General features: G+C 35.2%; 1 protein-coding gene across 1 annotated transcript in view; it reads right to left on the reverse strand.

Moving 5' to 3' along the window:
* The window catches only part of USH2A (usherin), a 602856-nt gene that overhangs the window by 156854 nt on the left and 430112 nt on the right, over positions 1-15890 (reverse strand). Inside the window, exon 39 of the mRNA XM_081823209.1 lies at positions 8416-8637. Within this exon, the coding sequence (XP_081679335.1) occupies positions 8416-8637 (222 nt within the window). The remainder of the gene's footprint in view (positions 1-8415; positions 8638-15890) is intronic.

Genomic DNA, 15890 nt, shown 5'->3' on the forward strand with positions numbered 1-15890 from the left:
TAAATACACACAGCAGAGCTATCATTGTAATCTGAGTTTTGATTATGATAAAATGGTAAAAATGATGTATTGTACACACACATGCACACACACAATAAAAAGAAAAATCTTCAAGTTTTGCATTGTTTGGACATTTTTTTTTCCGCTGCTTTTTGATCAGACATTTAAATACAACCTTGGGTTTTTTACTGTCATTTTTTTTCTCTAGCAGTTTTCTTAAAATAATTCATATTTCCATTTTAAAGAGCAATCTGAAAACTGAAAACTGGCCCTTTAGGGAGCAGAATATATTCTCCCCTTCTACTCCCAAGTTACTTGATGGTTTCACCATGTTTTAAGTATAAAATCAAAATGCAGACATTGACCTAATTCAAAACTCCTAATCAGTCATCTGATCGCTCTGAGGGACTTTTGACAGGTCAACTAAAATTTTGATAATGAACTGTTTTTACACTAGGAAAAAAAAAAGGCTGCTTTCTTTCACAAAGAGCTTCATCTTTGTTTCACTGAATTAAAATTTTCAGCCAAGATTCCACTCTCATAACAAGAAGTGACTCCCTTTCTAGTTTCTTTGGTAAACCATTACTTCTTTAATTATTATCAACCTTGTTCCAGTGTGATAAATTGCTAATTACTTAATACCCTAATCAGCGTTCATTCTTTGCACAGATAAACTGTGACAGTGCCATTAATTTAAATAGTAATTTCACTTAATGGCCAGAACGGCACACCAGATTTTTATGCAGCATTTTCTGAAGACTGCATCCATCACTGCAATATTCTGACATAAAGATGTCTGACGTGCACTAACTCACTTAGGGAGAGCAGATGTTGCAGAGCAGAGTTTGGTAGTAATTCCCATAGTGCATCACTTCAGCATGAATGAGCTGCAAATTCAGAGACAGACAATCTTCTGAAACTGCATTGCAATAACTTTTGACCCTGCCTAATTTATCACATTTGGCACTTGACTTTTGAACTTTGACATGCAGAATGCACAATTTTAAATATGCCAAAAGAAAAACAAAACAGGTTGTGTATTGTTGATGGCTCGATATATTCTTCCAGAGGCTGTTCCTTAAATCTGTACAAAGGTGAAGATTCTCCTTGGACAGATGTTACTAAAGTGGTACAGTACACATAGAGCTATTAGATATTTATTTCTGATATCAAACTGCAATATATTTTATCTTCCCAAACAGCATATATATATCCAACAGATAGCTTCCATTTCATTGGATACAATTGAGAAAACAGTGAAGGAAAGAATCTTTTACTCACAATGCTATGAATAGTTTCAATATGTTACTAACACTCATTTAATGGCCAGGGCTGACAAGGAAAGCATGTATAAACATATAGTTCTGATGAATTTCTAAATTGTTAATTCTGTAAAACAGGGGCTCCATTTTTCTAGAAAAAAAAGACCAAGACTTCTGAATCATGCTTTTGAGATAAATACAGTAAGGTAGTAAAGAACAAAGTCTAGAACATGACAAATTAATGTGCAACTCTGGGACTGATCATGGGGACCACATTTTAAGCCAAGGGACTATATTTTAGGCCTATAAGAATGAAAAAAAGTTTTGTGATTAGTCATTCTTAGGACAAACATAAAATTGGTGGCAGAATATGAAAGAAAAGAAATGCATGCTTGTCTCCACCAGTAGATGGCGTCATGGCTACCACCACAAAACTGACAAAGAAAGGGTAGAGCAAAAATGCTCCCCAAATCGTTGAGATGCGTTTTTTTCTACGTTACACCTTTCAAAAATTCATTATGTCACATGGAAATCTTCCTAGAAAATATTCTTTAGTACAGCTCTTTCACAATGGATTTCTGTGCTATATTTCCCTCTTTGCAAAGTTTCCAGATCCCATCTTCTATGACAAATAGGGGTAGTCATTTGTTCTGCTGAAGTCCTACTCCAGGACATGGAAACTCAGTATTCTATTACAAAGCAGTTTCAACCCAGAGTTTCCTATCCGAGGCTGCATGGACAACATTTATAATAGAGATCAGGCAATATGTTCCAAAGGTATGTCATGATCAGTTTCTCACAGCTAACAGAAAATCCTGGTCTCTTTGAGTGATAGGGAGACTTTAATGTTCATCTCTTAATACTAAAAGATATAATCAAGTCCAATCCAAGATTAATGGCATAAATGATAAAACCATACAAGCAAACACTAAGAATAAAAAGAGTAATAAAGAGGTTTAAAATACATCCAAAGAAAATGGTTAAGAATACATATCCACTGCAATGATGAGCATGACTTTCATCCCGAGATACCTGTATAACACTCCTACACAACTCATCTGCCCAGAGAGAGCAGTAAAAACATAAACGTTACCACAGCACTTCTGTTCCAACAGCATCTGTTAATTCACTCCATTTATAAAATACATATTGACAAAGACAACTGAACTGGGACCAGGGAGATTTGATTTGGTGTGAGAAAGTCAATTCAATGTGATTTTGTTAAAGGGCTCCTGCAGGCAAATAAAAGAGTTTAAGCAATAAAGTACATAAAGAGATATTTTACGAGCCAGCCCCGTCTTACGGAAGGCACACAATGCCAGGCAGTGAGAGAGGCCAGGCTTAGGAACAATATTATGAGATCCAAACCCTCGTGTAGCAGGTATGGTGTTGCTAGGTTGAGGAGAAAAAGGCCATATGGATATTCTGGAAGGTCACCGAGGTCACAGTCATTAGGGGTGACAGGAGGGAGTGCAAGCAGAGTGAAGAAAAAGACAGGTGGAATGTGTCTATTTACACTGAAACCTGCAGGAAGGTCAAGAGAATAAAAAGAGATTCTTTTCCTTTTTAAAAGTATCATTCCTTCCGTCCACCATGATTATCAGCCCTGGCAGAATTGCAAAATGTCGTGAGAAACTCTAGAGTGAACCTTGATTCACAGGAGCTGAGTAATGTTGCAATTTGCTTAAATATTTGACAAGCGTGGAAAATCACAGTGAAGTCATTAAGAAGTTATTCTGAAGTTGGGGCCCATGGAGGGACGTCAGGGGTGTATGAAATTGCAGGCAGATTTCTGTGTAGTATTTGCAGTGAGGCTTTGTAACTTTCAAAAGATTCTTAAGGGAGTGTATGGCCCCCGAAAGATTAGGAACCATTGTCCCAGGGGATAGTTACCTCTACTTCATTTCTTAAAACAAGTATGTTTTATTTTTTGGCAATAGTGTTCTGACTTATCTTTCCTTCTCCTTCACATTCATTTGCCACCAATCTAATTTATTGCCTTAAATCACAGTTCTTACCATCACATTGACTCTTCCTTGATTTGGTCCTGAGACCCTTCCTTGATTACTGAATAATGTTCAGATCGTTTTGCCTACTCAGACATATCTCCCTCTGTTTCCTTGCACACGGTGGATCCCTCCAATAAACCCAACTGTTCACTACTACTTGGACATGCTTCACAGATTGCCAATTTCACACTTTAGCTCAAGCTATGCCCTTTAGCTGAAATGTCCTTCTTCCATCTACACATCTCAAAATCTTACTCATTATTTGAGGTTCCAATCTAATGGTTTAGCTTTTTCCATCACTTTGACTGGAGTGATCTCTCAGTTCTTATGAATATACTTTGTTCATCCCTCTCTTATGGACTGTGTTTAACCTTACAGGTACTTTCCTCCTTGATTAGATTATAAGTTCTTAAGGATAAAAATGGAATCAGCCCTTTTTATAATCACAAAGCACCAAGAATACTGTATTGAGCATAGTCACTACATAATACATTTTTATCAAATGAAGGAATATGGCAATTGACTAAAAAAAGGAACAAATGAACAGATGCTAAAATGAGACATTTTTGCTGTTATGTTAAAACTCTGACTCATTATGGTATGGAGGGGGCAATGCTTTTGCATCTCCCAGACCTGGCATCCATTGTTCTGTCTTTAAGGGACATATTTTTAGCAACTCATCTAGAAGAGGAGATACTCAACTGGTTAATCATAGCACAGGGTAACTAACTAAGTGCCATGATTTTCTAGTACACATGATAACCATGCATTAAAGCAGTGATGCGTGAAGTTTGGTCTCAGGACCCCTTTACACTTTTACAAATAATTGAGGACTCCAAATAGCTTTTGTTTATGTGGGTTATATCTGTTGATAAATACTGGGTTAGAGCCTAAAACAAAATTTTTTTGAAATATGTACTTATTAATTCATTTAAAATAATAATAAATATATAACATGTTAACATAAATATTTATGAAAAATAAATGCATTTTCCAAACTGAGAAAAGTGAGTGAGAAGAATGACACTGTTTTGCATTTTTGCAAGCCTCTCTAATGTCTGGCTTACTAGAAGGAATTAACTTCTCATACCTGCTTCTGCATTCAACTGTTGCAATATCACATGCCATGTAACCTCTGAAAAACTCCACTGTATACTCGTGAGGGAATGAGATTGAAAAAGGCATATAATAGGTTAGTATTAATATGAAAGCCATTTTGATCTTACAGACCACCAGCAAATGTCTTTCTGCAAAGAGTCAGACACTTAGAAGTCCCAGATTATTCTTTATAAGTCACTGTCTCAGGGCTCAGCACTCCTATGTAGTACCCTGTCTTCTAACTTTGGCATACATTAGGTGTGCAGTCAGAGGGCAGATTTGATAATGCTTCTTTTTTTTTTCCAGTCTTCCAGAAAATGTTTACAACTTGATAGTTTATTATACTGGCCCTGCTGAGCAGACCTGACAAACATTGATATGGCTTGGGTTGGAGAGTATCCAATGCTTGTCCAACTATCAGAATGATCAAAGAAGTTAAGAGCATGGACTTTGTCACCATTTAGATGGAATTAGAAACCCTTCTTAGCCACAGTGGCAAGATTCACAGGCAAATCTCCCAGCCTCCCTTGCATTTAGTTCTAGTCAGTGAAATGTTAATTAAAATATTTGCTATTCCTAGACCTGGCAAATAAAAAACGCACACACACGTTATTCCATGCTCTTTTCCCCTCTGGCTGCAGAAATGGGTACAACTCCCAAGTGACCGTAGAATCTGGCAGTTCAACAGGTAGCTCATAACTAGGAAAGAGAGCTGACCTACAGAAGGTTCATATCTCGGTGCTATTATATAAGAAAAAGTGAACCCCGATTGTATTTGAGCCTTTACAAATTGGGGGGTTCATTTATAATAAATAGCAATTAATGCTACCTGAAGTAATGCAGCCTTTTGCTAGCTATGTGAGCTGGGGGCAGTTTCTCACTTTTGTGAGAAGTGCTTCTGTTTCCTCATCTTGAAAATGGAGAGAAGACTAGTACTTACCTCATAGGGTTGTTGTGAGGTTTAAGTGTGTTATAAATGTGTTGATGTATATGAAGCACATAGAACTCTGCTTCGCGAGTAGTGAACATAGAATGTTGTTTACTTTTTGTCATAGTTGTATCTTGTGACCATTGTGTATATCTTTTAGTCAATAAGCAGTGTCTAGAAGACACTTGACCAGGCTGGATTCCTTGACTGGACTTCAGTTATCTTTAGGACACTAACTTCTTAAGCCTACAATTCATGGGGAAATTTTCTGAAAGGACTATGTGTCTATGCTGAACTCTTGTGTATCATATGATTTAATGCATCATTCATCTTCAAAGATCTTGTCAAGTTAGTTTTTGCTTTTGTTTCTTGGTTTTACCTGGCAAAGTCAACTTTCTTGCTACCTTATACTGAAGATCCAGGTGTCCTGTGCCATGTATTGGAGGTAATCCTTAAATTTTGGGGGTCAATTGAAGTGTCCTAATTGAAACCTAATTCTGTTGCATATAGGACAACTATCCATCATCACTATTTTCTGGACTGTTGATACAGATCAACAAAATTACATGGGACTATCAAACAGCTTGACAATATATATATTAAAATCTTCCTCTAAATATGTCCCACTGGGTTGGATTAAAAAAAGAATGCATAGATTGATATAGTGTGGATCCAGATGGGTGATTTATAACTTCATAGAATAGTAAATGCCTTGGAAACACACTTGATGATTGTCCAAAGATAAAATGAAAAACTAGAAATCAGGTATTTTTTGGCTCAAAGAAGGAGAAAAATCTTTCCCATACTGGGAGTACTGAAATTTAGTTGTGAATAATATAATTGAGCATTTTTACTTATTTAAGGGCTATTAAAATACTGAGAGTTTAGTATTCTTGTTAAGGCGCAAGAGTCAGGTACCCCAAGGATTGATACTTTTAAAATTGTTTTGACTGATTAGTTTTGTTCTTGAAGCGTTCTTAGCAATTTTCATCAGAACTTTACATAAAAGAGAATTTGTACAAAAATATGGTACTTAACAATAACACTACAATAATTTAAATTACAATTACTGATATTACGGGTAACACTGATGGTTTTTTTAAAAAAGAAGAAATTATAGAAAAACAATAGGGAATTCATAGTTCATCTGCATCAAGATGCAGATGATGTCCTGAAATCATGCTCAGAGAAGGGCTGGAGTTCTAACACTTGCTAGTTGCACAAGCAGATTTATCCTGAAGCTGATGAGCTGGAGTTTCAGGGCCCTTTGCCTACATGAGCCCCTTCCAAGGCAGGCATGGTTACATATTTTTATAAAATTAGCAAATGTATAATATTTAACTCTGTTAATTTGCTATGGCCTCTGTCTCTTGCCCCTTTAACTTGCCTTCTGTCTTATGTGTCCTTGTATTGATTAAAATAGAAGAGTGACCATATACATTTTTTAAATCTAACTAAGGGGAAGTTGATTTGGGAAAATATTTAGTTTGGGTTCAGTAGCTATGTTTATATGACTTCTGTCACTTTTATAAAAAAAGTCATTAAGGCTTGAATAGGCCATTTTAACTGCAGTTTGGAGAGATAAGGATATGAGAAATTACAGACTCCTAATTTGGATGCATGTAAAGGGAAGCTTTAAAGAAAGAGAAAGATCAGATAGAAAAATTAATGGAATATGAAACAAAAGCTGTAAAACTGAACAACAGAATCAACTGAAATATTCTGACATCTAGAAGAGAATTATAACAAAATAAATTTTAGATTATAACAAAGGTAGTAAACTATTAAAAAAAAATGATGGATCTAGGATTGAAGCATAAATTACTACAAATTATGAAGAGAGGTAACTCATAAATATATAGAAAAATTTATACTTTTGCTGATGTGTAGATGTGTAGTGACATCATGATAACAAACAACTCAAATTCAATCATATAATAAGGATATCCATGAAACTCTGGTTAATGATGTTGTCAATTCAACAAATATTTAAGACAAGTCACTGCAAATCACCTTAAGACAAGAAAACTTAAAATGCCCTTAAACCTTAGAAAGATCCTTGGTAGGTATTTCTCCAAAATTGACACTAATCCTAAACATTTACATAATATTACAATAATAAATTTTGAAGCTTAAAGCTACTTTTTAAAACTTGAAATAATTAAAAATGTTTTGATTAATCATGTGACAGGAAAGAATGAATTATCTTTCTAGGGATAAATGGTACAAAGCCATTGTCCCATGAAGATGTGATCAAGGATATAAGTTAAACATGTCAGGGGGAGAAAAGACGGATATCAGAAGTTATAGAATCCAAACATGCTATTTTTATGTTAGTGGGATTTGCTAAGTTTCCTTTTTTTTTGATTTGTAATTTTTATAATTTATTTTCCCCTTCTAAGTAAATACTATTTTTATATTCTGTCTTATCTTAATCATTTTATTTTCTTTCCTTAAAGAAGGTCCCCCAAATTGTGTAACTTTCAGGCACCCCAAAATTTGCATCTGACTACAATGTGATCTTGGACACTGTTTAATCTCTGTGTCTCAGTTTCCTCATTTTTTAAATGTAGACAATAATAGAACCTACCTAGTAAGACAATTATAAAGATTAACTGAAAAAAAAGACTAACTGAGGTAATAATGTATAAGACATTGGGCATAGTACTTGGTTGATAGTAAGTACTCTATCAATGATAATGACTGCTCTTAAAATTAGTATTAATTTAATAGCTATAAAAGAATAATGGAGCAAAAGAATTGACATAATGTCATCAATAATAATTTTGTGTACTGTTAGCATCTGCTAGGAAATTTGCTAGGAAATATTCTCTTGATCCAGAACCACTGCATTCATGTGTGTTTTGTTTTTGTTTACGGTGGATATGACACTTTTCAAGAGGAAAGAGTTTTGATCCATTTTAATGAAATGCATCACATGAACATAAAAAATGTGAAATTACATTTTTATTTGTGATATAATATGTACTTAAATTTTGCATTAGATATAATTAACATGAGCTTTAATTCCTTATTTGCTTTATATCTAGGGCAAGTTTTTCAACCTCCCTGTTTCTCATATTCTCCACCTACTGAAAAGTAGACAAGGGCTCCTTACCTGGAAGGCGACTGTACGCCATGCCCTCTTCTTCTCCACCACAGCATTCTAAATCTTTGCTCACAATCTGTCCACCACAGCACTGCTGTCCATGGCCATCATGAAGCCTCCCAGCACAGCAAATCTGGTTTCCTGAGGTGGAATAAGGCATTCTGCCACAGCAGGAGTCACCGATGCCAGTGGAAACCCGATTGTGCTGTTCATCTGGACAACATACTTCACCTGTCAATTTAGGACAATAACAATCATTGCATGAGTTAAAAAAATATGCTTTGACTCACAATGAAATTTTATCACAATCATCTTGCAGATGCCAACTGGTTGACAGAATTACTAGAAAGAATGCTGTCATTTTGGAGTTGCAAAATATCAATACAACATTAAACTTTTTGCATTAAAGATGTATAAACATATGTTTACTCACATACATATGTGGTAACTTAGAGGTAATGCTATGTTGCCTATTTCCTCTCTCACCCCTAAGAAATGAGCACATTAGGTCTGGTAACATGATTAAGTAACATTACAAACAAGTTTGCCTACAAATACTTTTCTATCTATATAGTGTATTTTTTTTTTTTTTTGGAAAGTGGTGTGGATTCAGAAATTGACATAAAACTTGCATTGCCTAGATTATATTTTTTAACCAAATTATAGTCATTTAAGTAAACAAAATACTTTCAATGTGAAGGTCAATTAAAAGAGAGGTAAAAATAGTATATTCAAGTCAGCACATTAGTACTTTGCTGGGCTGTGGAAGACACTGAATTTCACTAATGTAGTTGCACCGACACTCCCCCTTTACATGATGCTCTGGGAAACTTGAAACAAGAATAAGATAGTCTTTTGCTTGGTGCTCTGGTATCAAAGAGTTTAAATTTTATAAATATCAATAAGCAGCATTTTAGGGGGGGTATGAAGATGGTCTGTAAGACAGGACAATTCTAAAGGACAAAAAAAATTAAATTTCATCTTTTAAGGATACCTTGGAAAGGACTACTAACAACTTTGTGTATCTAAAATTAAAACTGTACTTCTCCTCTCTAGCTCATGACCCAACTCTCAGTTGACCTCCTTTCTGAACCCTAGGATCCTGACTCTCTCCTCCCTCTTGCTTTACTCTTCTTTTTCCTGCATCTTCAACAGACCCTCTTCTCTTCACTTCCCTCTTTAAAATATATCTTTCTCCCAGGACAATATTCCTTCATTTTATCTTATAAGGTCTGTGAGTAAATTGACCAGCCTCTGGCAGGTCTTATAGTTCTAAACCATGGTCCAGGTAAGATTTATATAACCTAGTTAATGACTTGCCAAACCTTCGTAAGAAAAGGAAGGCTCAGGTTCACTAAAAAATTTAGGATTGCCTTAGGAATTTTTAGTCCTGGACTTCCTGATCTCTATCAATTAGTTTATCTATGTGTGAGGTCGAGATATGCCAAAACCTGGTTAGTAAAAGCACGATGAATTACCTACCAAAATGATATTAAAAATATGGGGCAATATTTATCTATAGATAGATATGTAAAGAATATAAAAAAATAAGACAAGAACTCTTAGCAGGTATCCCTGAAGTCTTTCTTGTCCATATTCATTGGTCAAAAATCCATCCTAGTAGATGAAATGTACAAATTACTAGAAACACACAACCTAAAAGACTGAATCATGAAAAAATAGAAATTTTGAATAGACCTATAACTATTAACAAGATTGAATCACTTATTAGAAACCTCCCAATAAAGAAAAACTCTGGACAAGATGCCTTCACTGGTGAGTTTTACCAAACATTTAAAGAACTGGTACTAATCCTTCTCAAACTCTTCTAAAAAACTGAGATACTTCCTAACAAAATTTATGAGGCCAGCTTTGCCCTGATACCAAAACCAGACAAGACACTTTAAGAAACAACAAAACAAAAACTACAGACCAATATCCCTTATGCAAATTGATGTAAAAATCCTCAACAAAACGCTAGTGAACTGAATTCAAGAGCACATTTATAAATGATTATACAACATAACCAAGTGGGATTTATTCCGGGAAACCATGCAAAGATGATTCAACATATGAAAGTGAGTGTGATATACCATATTAACAGAATGAACAAAGAAAAACACGTGATTACCTCAAATGATGTAGAAAAAACACTTGACAAAATTCAACACCATTCCATTATAAAAACATTCAATAAACTAGGAATAGAAGGAAATTACCACAACACAATAAAGGGCATGTATGAAAAACCCACAGCTAACATTATAATCAATAGTGAAAGCTTTTCCCCTAAGATCAGGAAGACAAGGCTGTCAGCTTTTGCCATTTCTATTCAACATAATATTGGAATTTATAACCAGAGCAATTAGATAAGAAAAAGAAATGAAGAACATCCCAACTGAAAAGGAAGAAGTAAAATTATCTCTGTTCACGGGAATGTAATCTTATATGTAGAAAACCCTAAAGATCCCACAAAAAAACCCTGTTAAAACTAATAAAAGAATTTAGCAAAGTTGTAGAATACAAAACCAACATGTAAAAATTAGTTGTGTTTCTATACCCTAAGCATGAACAGTCTGAAGAGAAAATTTTTTAAAAAAGCAATCCCATTTACAATAGTTTAAAAAATACTTAAGAATAAGCTTAACCAAGAAGGTGGAAGATTTGAACAGCTTTGATGAAAGAAATTAAAGAAGACACAAATAAATTGGACATCCCGTGTTCATGGATCAGAAGATGATATTGTAAAAATGTCAATACTACCCAAAGTGATCTACAATTCAATGCAATCTCTATCAAAATCCCAACAATATTTTTTGCATAAATAGAAAATCTATCCCCAAGTTGCAATGGAATCTCAAGGGACCCCCAAAACAATCTTGAAAAATTGTTGAACAAAGGTGGAGGTCTCACACTTCCTAATTTCAAACTTTACTTCAAAGATACATCAGTATTACAAAGATACAATTAATAATCAAAACAGTGTGGTCCTGGTACAAAGACAGACATACAGACCAATGGAATAGAATAGAGAGCCCAGAAATGAAACTTTACAAAAATGACCAAGTGATTTTCAACAAGGGTGTCGAGACCATTCAATGACAAAAGGACCATCTTTTTAACAAATGGTGCTGGGAAAAGTAAATATCCACATGCAAAAGAATGAAGTTGAACCCTTACCTTATACCATATATAAAAATTAATTCAACATGGACCAAAGACCTAAATGTAAAAGCTAAAACTATAAAATTCTTAGAAGAAACATAAGGAGGAATCTTCATGACATTGGATTTGGCAATAATATATTGGTTATAACATCAAAAGTACAAGACAACAAAAGAAAAATAGAGTATTGCACCTCATCAAAATTTAAAAGTGTTATGCATTAGAAGACACTGTTGACTATATAAAAAGGCAAACCATGGGAGAAAATATTTGTAAATTATATAACTGATAAGGGACTAATATCCAAAATTTCTAAAGGACTCCTACAACTCAACAATGAAAACATAAACAACCCATTAAAAAATGGCTAAAAGACTCATATAGATATTTCTCCAAAGAAGATATACAGATGGCCACTAATCATATGGAAAGATGTTGAATATTGCTAATTATTAAGAAGATGCATATCAAAATCACTATGAGATACCACTTCATAGTCAAAGAATGGCTATTATAAGTAAACCAACAGAAAAGAATATGTTAGGAAGGAATTAGAGAAACTGGGACTTTTGCACGTAATAAACTTGCACATCACTGTTGGGAATATAATATAGTGCAGCTCCTGTGAAAAACACTATGGCATTTCCTCAAAAAAATTCACATAGAATTTCCATATGATCCAGGAATTTCACTTCTGAATATAAAGCTAAAAAAAAAATGCAAAGCAGGACTCAAACAGGTATTTGTACACCTATGTTCATAGCAGTATTATTAACAATAGTCATAAGGTGGAAACAATCCAAATATTCATCAGTAGATGAATGGACAAACAAAATGTGGTATATACATACTATGGAATGTTATTCAGTCTAAAAGATGAAAGAAATTCTGACACATGTTAGAACATAGATGAACTTTGAAAATATATTAAGTGAAAGAAACCAGTCACAAAATGGTAAGTATTATATGATTCTACTTATATGAGGTACCTAGAGTAGTCAAATTCATAGAGACAGAAAATAGAATGGTGGTTGTCAGGGGCTAGGGGAAAGGGACAATAGGGAGTTAATGTTTAATGGCTACAGAGTTTCAGTTTGGGAAGATAAAAGTGTTCTGGAAATGGTGGTGGTGATGATTGCACAACCATGTGAATGTATTCAATGCTTCTGAACTATGCACCTAAAAATGGTTAAAATTATAAATTTTGTTCTGTATACTTTACCACAATAAAAAAAAGTCCAGTTTCATAAACAGGGGCAACATAATCCCATGCCTAGTTTCAGAGACCACTTAGCTACCACTAGGAATACTCTGTTCTCAATGTAAGTCAAGATTTCATAAATTTCTCAGAAATCAGAAGATAGGATAGTAGACTATGTCTTCTCTCTAAATTATAAGAACTTGCTGAGTACTTGGAAGATACTTCGGCTCAGAAAAAAAGAAAAAAATAGATCAAATTAATAGATTTTCAGATTAAGCAATTAAATAAAGCCAAGAACAAGGACATATCTATGTCTAGTCTACACAAAGACAACTCATTATTGTAAGGAAAAGGGACATTGGAAGAACATTTGCTCTACTTTAGCTAGAAAGAATCAAAAAAGGAAAAGGACAAATGTTGACACAAGAACCTCTTTCTGTGAAAGTAGCTGCTCTGGTCAATCCATACCTGCATTTAACACACAAAAAAGAGAACTTTTCATGCAGTTGTAGAAATTGAAGTTTTCATAACTAATTGATATTGAGGCTACACTATCTACCATAAATTCTATGTTTCTATCATCCCTTCCTAGGAATAACCAAACTGTCTCAGAGGTAGAGATTTCAAATACCTTTCAGTCTCTCCCTTTGTCTTTGTCTTCACTTTAATCAACACACTTTTCTGCTAACTTAGTATTTTTTCCACTCTGGTGCATTTGATGGGAGGAGATCCACTTTGTAAATGTGGATGCTAGTACTAAATGTGGATCCAAAGCCTCTTTCTGGAACTCCCAGCAGAATCCCCATCCTGTAATTTGATGATGGCACAGACTGACTATCTCATGCCTGATGATTTCATGATCTACATTTCAGACCTTGAATCTGTCTTCAAGAGCTACTGGGTCAAGGAGAGTTTAGATATGGGATTCATAGAGGAGGCTAAACCCTTAAAGGTCTTTCTAAATCTATGTCCTTCTTGAAACTGGCTAAAAATTCACTAAAAAAATGGTGGTTATTGAAGAAAATCAGGTCCATTGTATCCACATAACTCCAGAAAAGACTTGCTATTCCCTATAGTAACCCTTATAATATCTTATTCATTCCATCCAAAAAATAAATGACTTGTATACCACTTTGTCCAAGATTTAAGGGCCATTAACAAGACTGTGCTTCCTTACTTCCCATAGTTCCCAACCTAATACCATCCTCTCTCCAATCCCTAAGACAGCTGCTTAATTTAGAGTAATAGATCTATGCTCAGCAGTTTTTCATATATTCTTGCACTCAGACTCCCAGTATCTTTTTTTTTTTTATTCACTTGGGATAGTTATGCCCAAGAGTTTACAGAAATGCCACGTTAATTCTCATATTTATTTAACCACAGTGTCAGTGTGGTAAGCAGAAAATGACCTCCCAAAGATGTCCATGTACTAATCTCTGGAATTTGTGAATATATTATGTTACATGGCAAAAGGGGATTAAAATAGCAGATGGAATTGAATTTGATAATGCTATGTGAGAAAGGACTGACTGCCATTGCAAGGCTGGAAGATGGAAGTAGGCTCCTAGGCAAGGAATGTGGGCAGCCTTTGGAAGGTGGAAAAGGTAAGGATTCTTTCCTACAGAAGAGAAGGCAGCCTGGCTGACACACTGCTTCTGGCTCAGTGAGACCCATTTGGAACCTCTGACCGTGAGAAAGGTCAGATAATAAAAACTGTGTTGTTTTAAGCCACCACATTTCTAATAATGTGTTACAAGAGCCCTAGGAAACTAATATACTGAAGATACTTGATTTCCGCTTTAAAACTCCACTCCTACACAATGTGTGGATGATCTTCCGTTATGTTCCTGAGAAAGCTTGACAAATTGATTCTCTGTATTTGTTGACAGTGGTAGCAGAGAAATGACACAGTTTCCAAGCATCTGTGTTTTCAGAACAAAACACAATTCGTAGGGTCTAGATTTGAAACTGTGATGTCATGCAAAATAGAAAGTCTATTTCTCTTTAATGGTTGGAAGCTATTTGTGACTTCCCCAGTCAATTGCTGAAAGGCGGATTAGATAAAGGATTGCTTGGTCTTTTAGAATCAACAAGAATCAATGAGGATCCCTGAGCTCATAGGATCTCAATGTCCATTAGACATTTGATTCCTAGTTTTTATGAACTGGCTGCCCTTTAACAGAATCTGATGAAAGTGGACACACCTGAGTCTTTGCTCCAGAATAATTCATAAGAGACTATCTTCTGTCACCTACAGGATGTCTCAACCTCGTGTATTCTTATGCTCCCCAATTACTATAAACCTTTGCTTCTACTGGCACATGAAAGCTTTGGGGGTTCTAATTCCAGAGCTCAGTGAAATCAGACACATTAGTTTCCCACTAATATAACTTAGTTTAAGTAACTTAATGAAGGTCAAACAACTAATAAGTGAAAGAAATGAGATGTGAAGCCATCATTTTTATCTACTAGTTACTCAGCATCAAACCAGCAAACCAGCAAAACCCTATACAGAATTTTGGTTTTTTATTAGAATATGATCATATACATTACTACCTGAAATAAGGAGTATAGTCTCTAACTGGGACACTTTTTTTCTATTATTATTATGTTATGTTAATCACCATACATTACATCATTAGTTTTTGATGTAGTGTTCCATGATTCATTGTTTGCATATAACACCCAGTGCTCCATGCAGAACGTGCCCTCTTTAATACCCATCACCAGGCTAACCCATCCCCCACTCCCCTCCCCTCTAGAACCCTCAGTTTGTTTCTCAGAGCCCATAGTCTCTCAGGGTTCGTCTCTCCCTCCGATTTCCCCCCTGCATTTTTCCCTTCATGCAATCTTTTTTTTTTTTAACATATAATGTATTTGTTTCAGAGGTACAGATCTGTGATTCAACAGTCTTGCACTATTCACAGTACTCACCATAGCACATATCCTCCCCAATGTCTATCACCCAGCCGCCCCATCTCTCCCACTCCCCACCACTCCAGCAACCCTCAGTTTGTTTCCTGAGATTAAGAATTCCTCATATCGGAATTCTTAATTGTAGGAAACAAACTGAGGGTTGCTGGAGTGGGGGCTGGGGTGGGAGGGATGGGGTGACTGG

This window comes from Leptonychotes weddellii, chromosome 6 (genome assembly GCF_054177405.1).
Source record: "Leptonychotes weddellii isolate Sample4059 chromosome 6, ASM5417740v2, whole genome shotgun sequence".
NCBI classification, from domain to species: domain Eukaryota; kingdom Metazoa; phylum Chordata; class Mammalia; order Carnivora; family Phocidae; genus Leptonychotes; species Leptonychotes weddellii.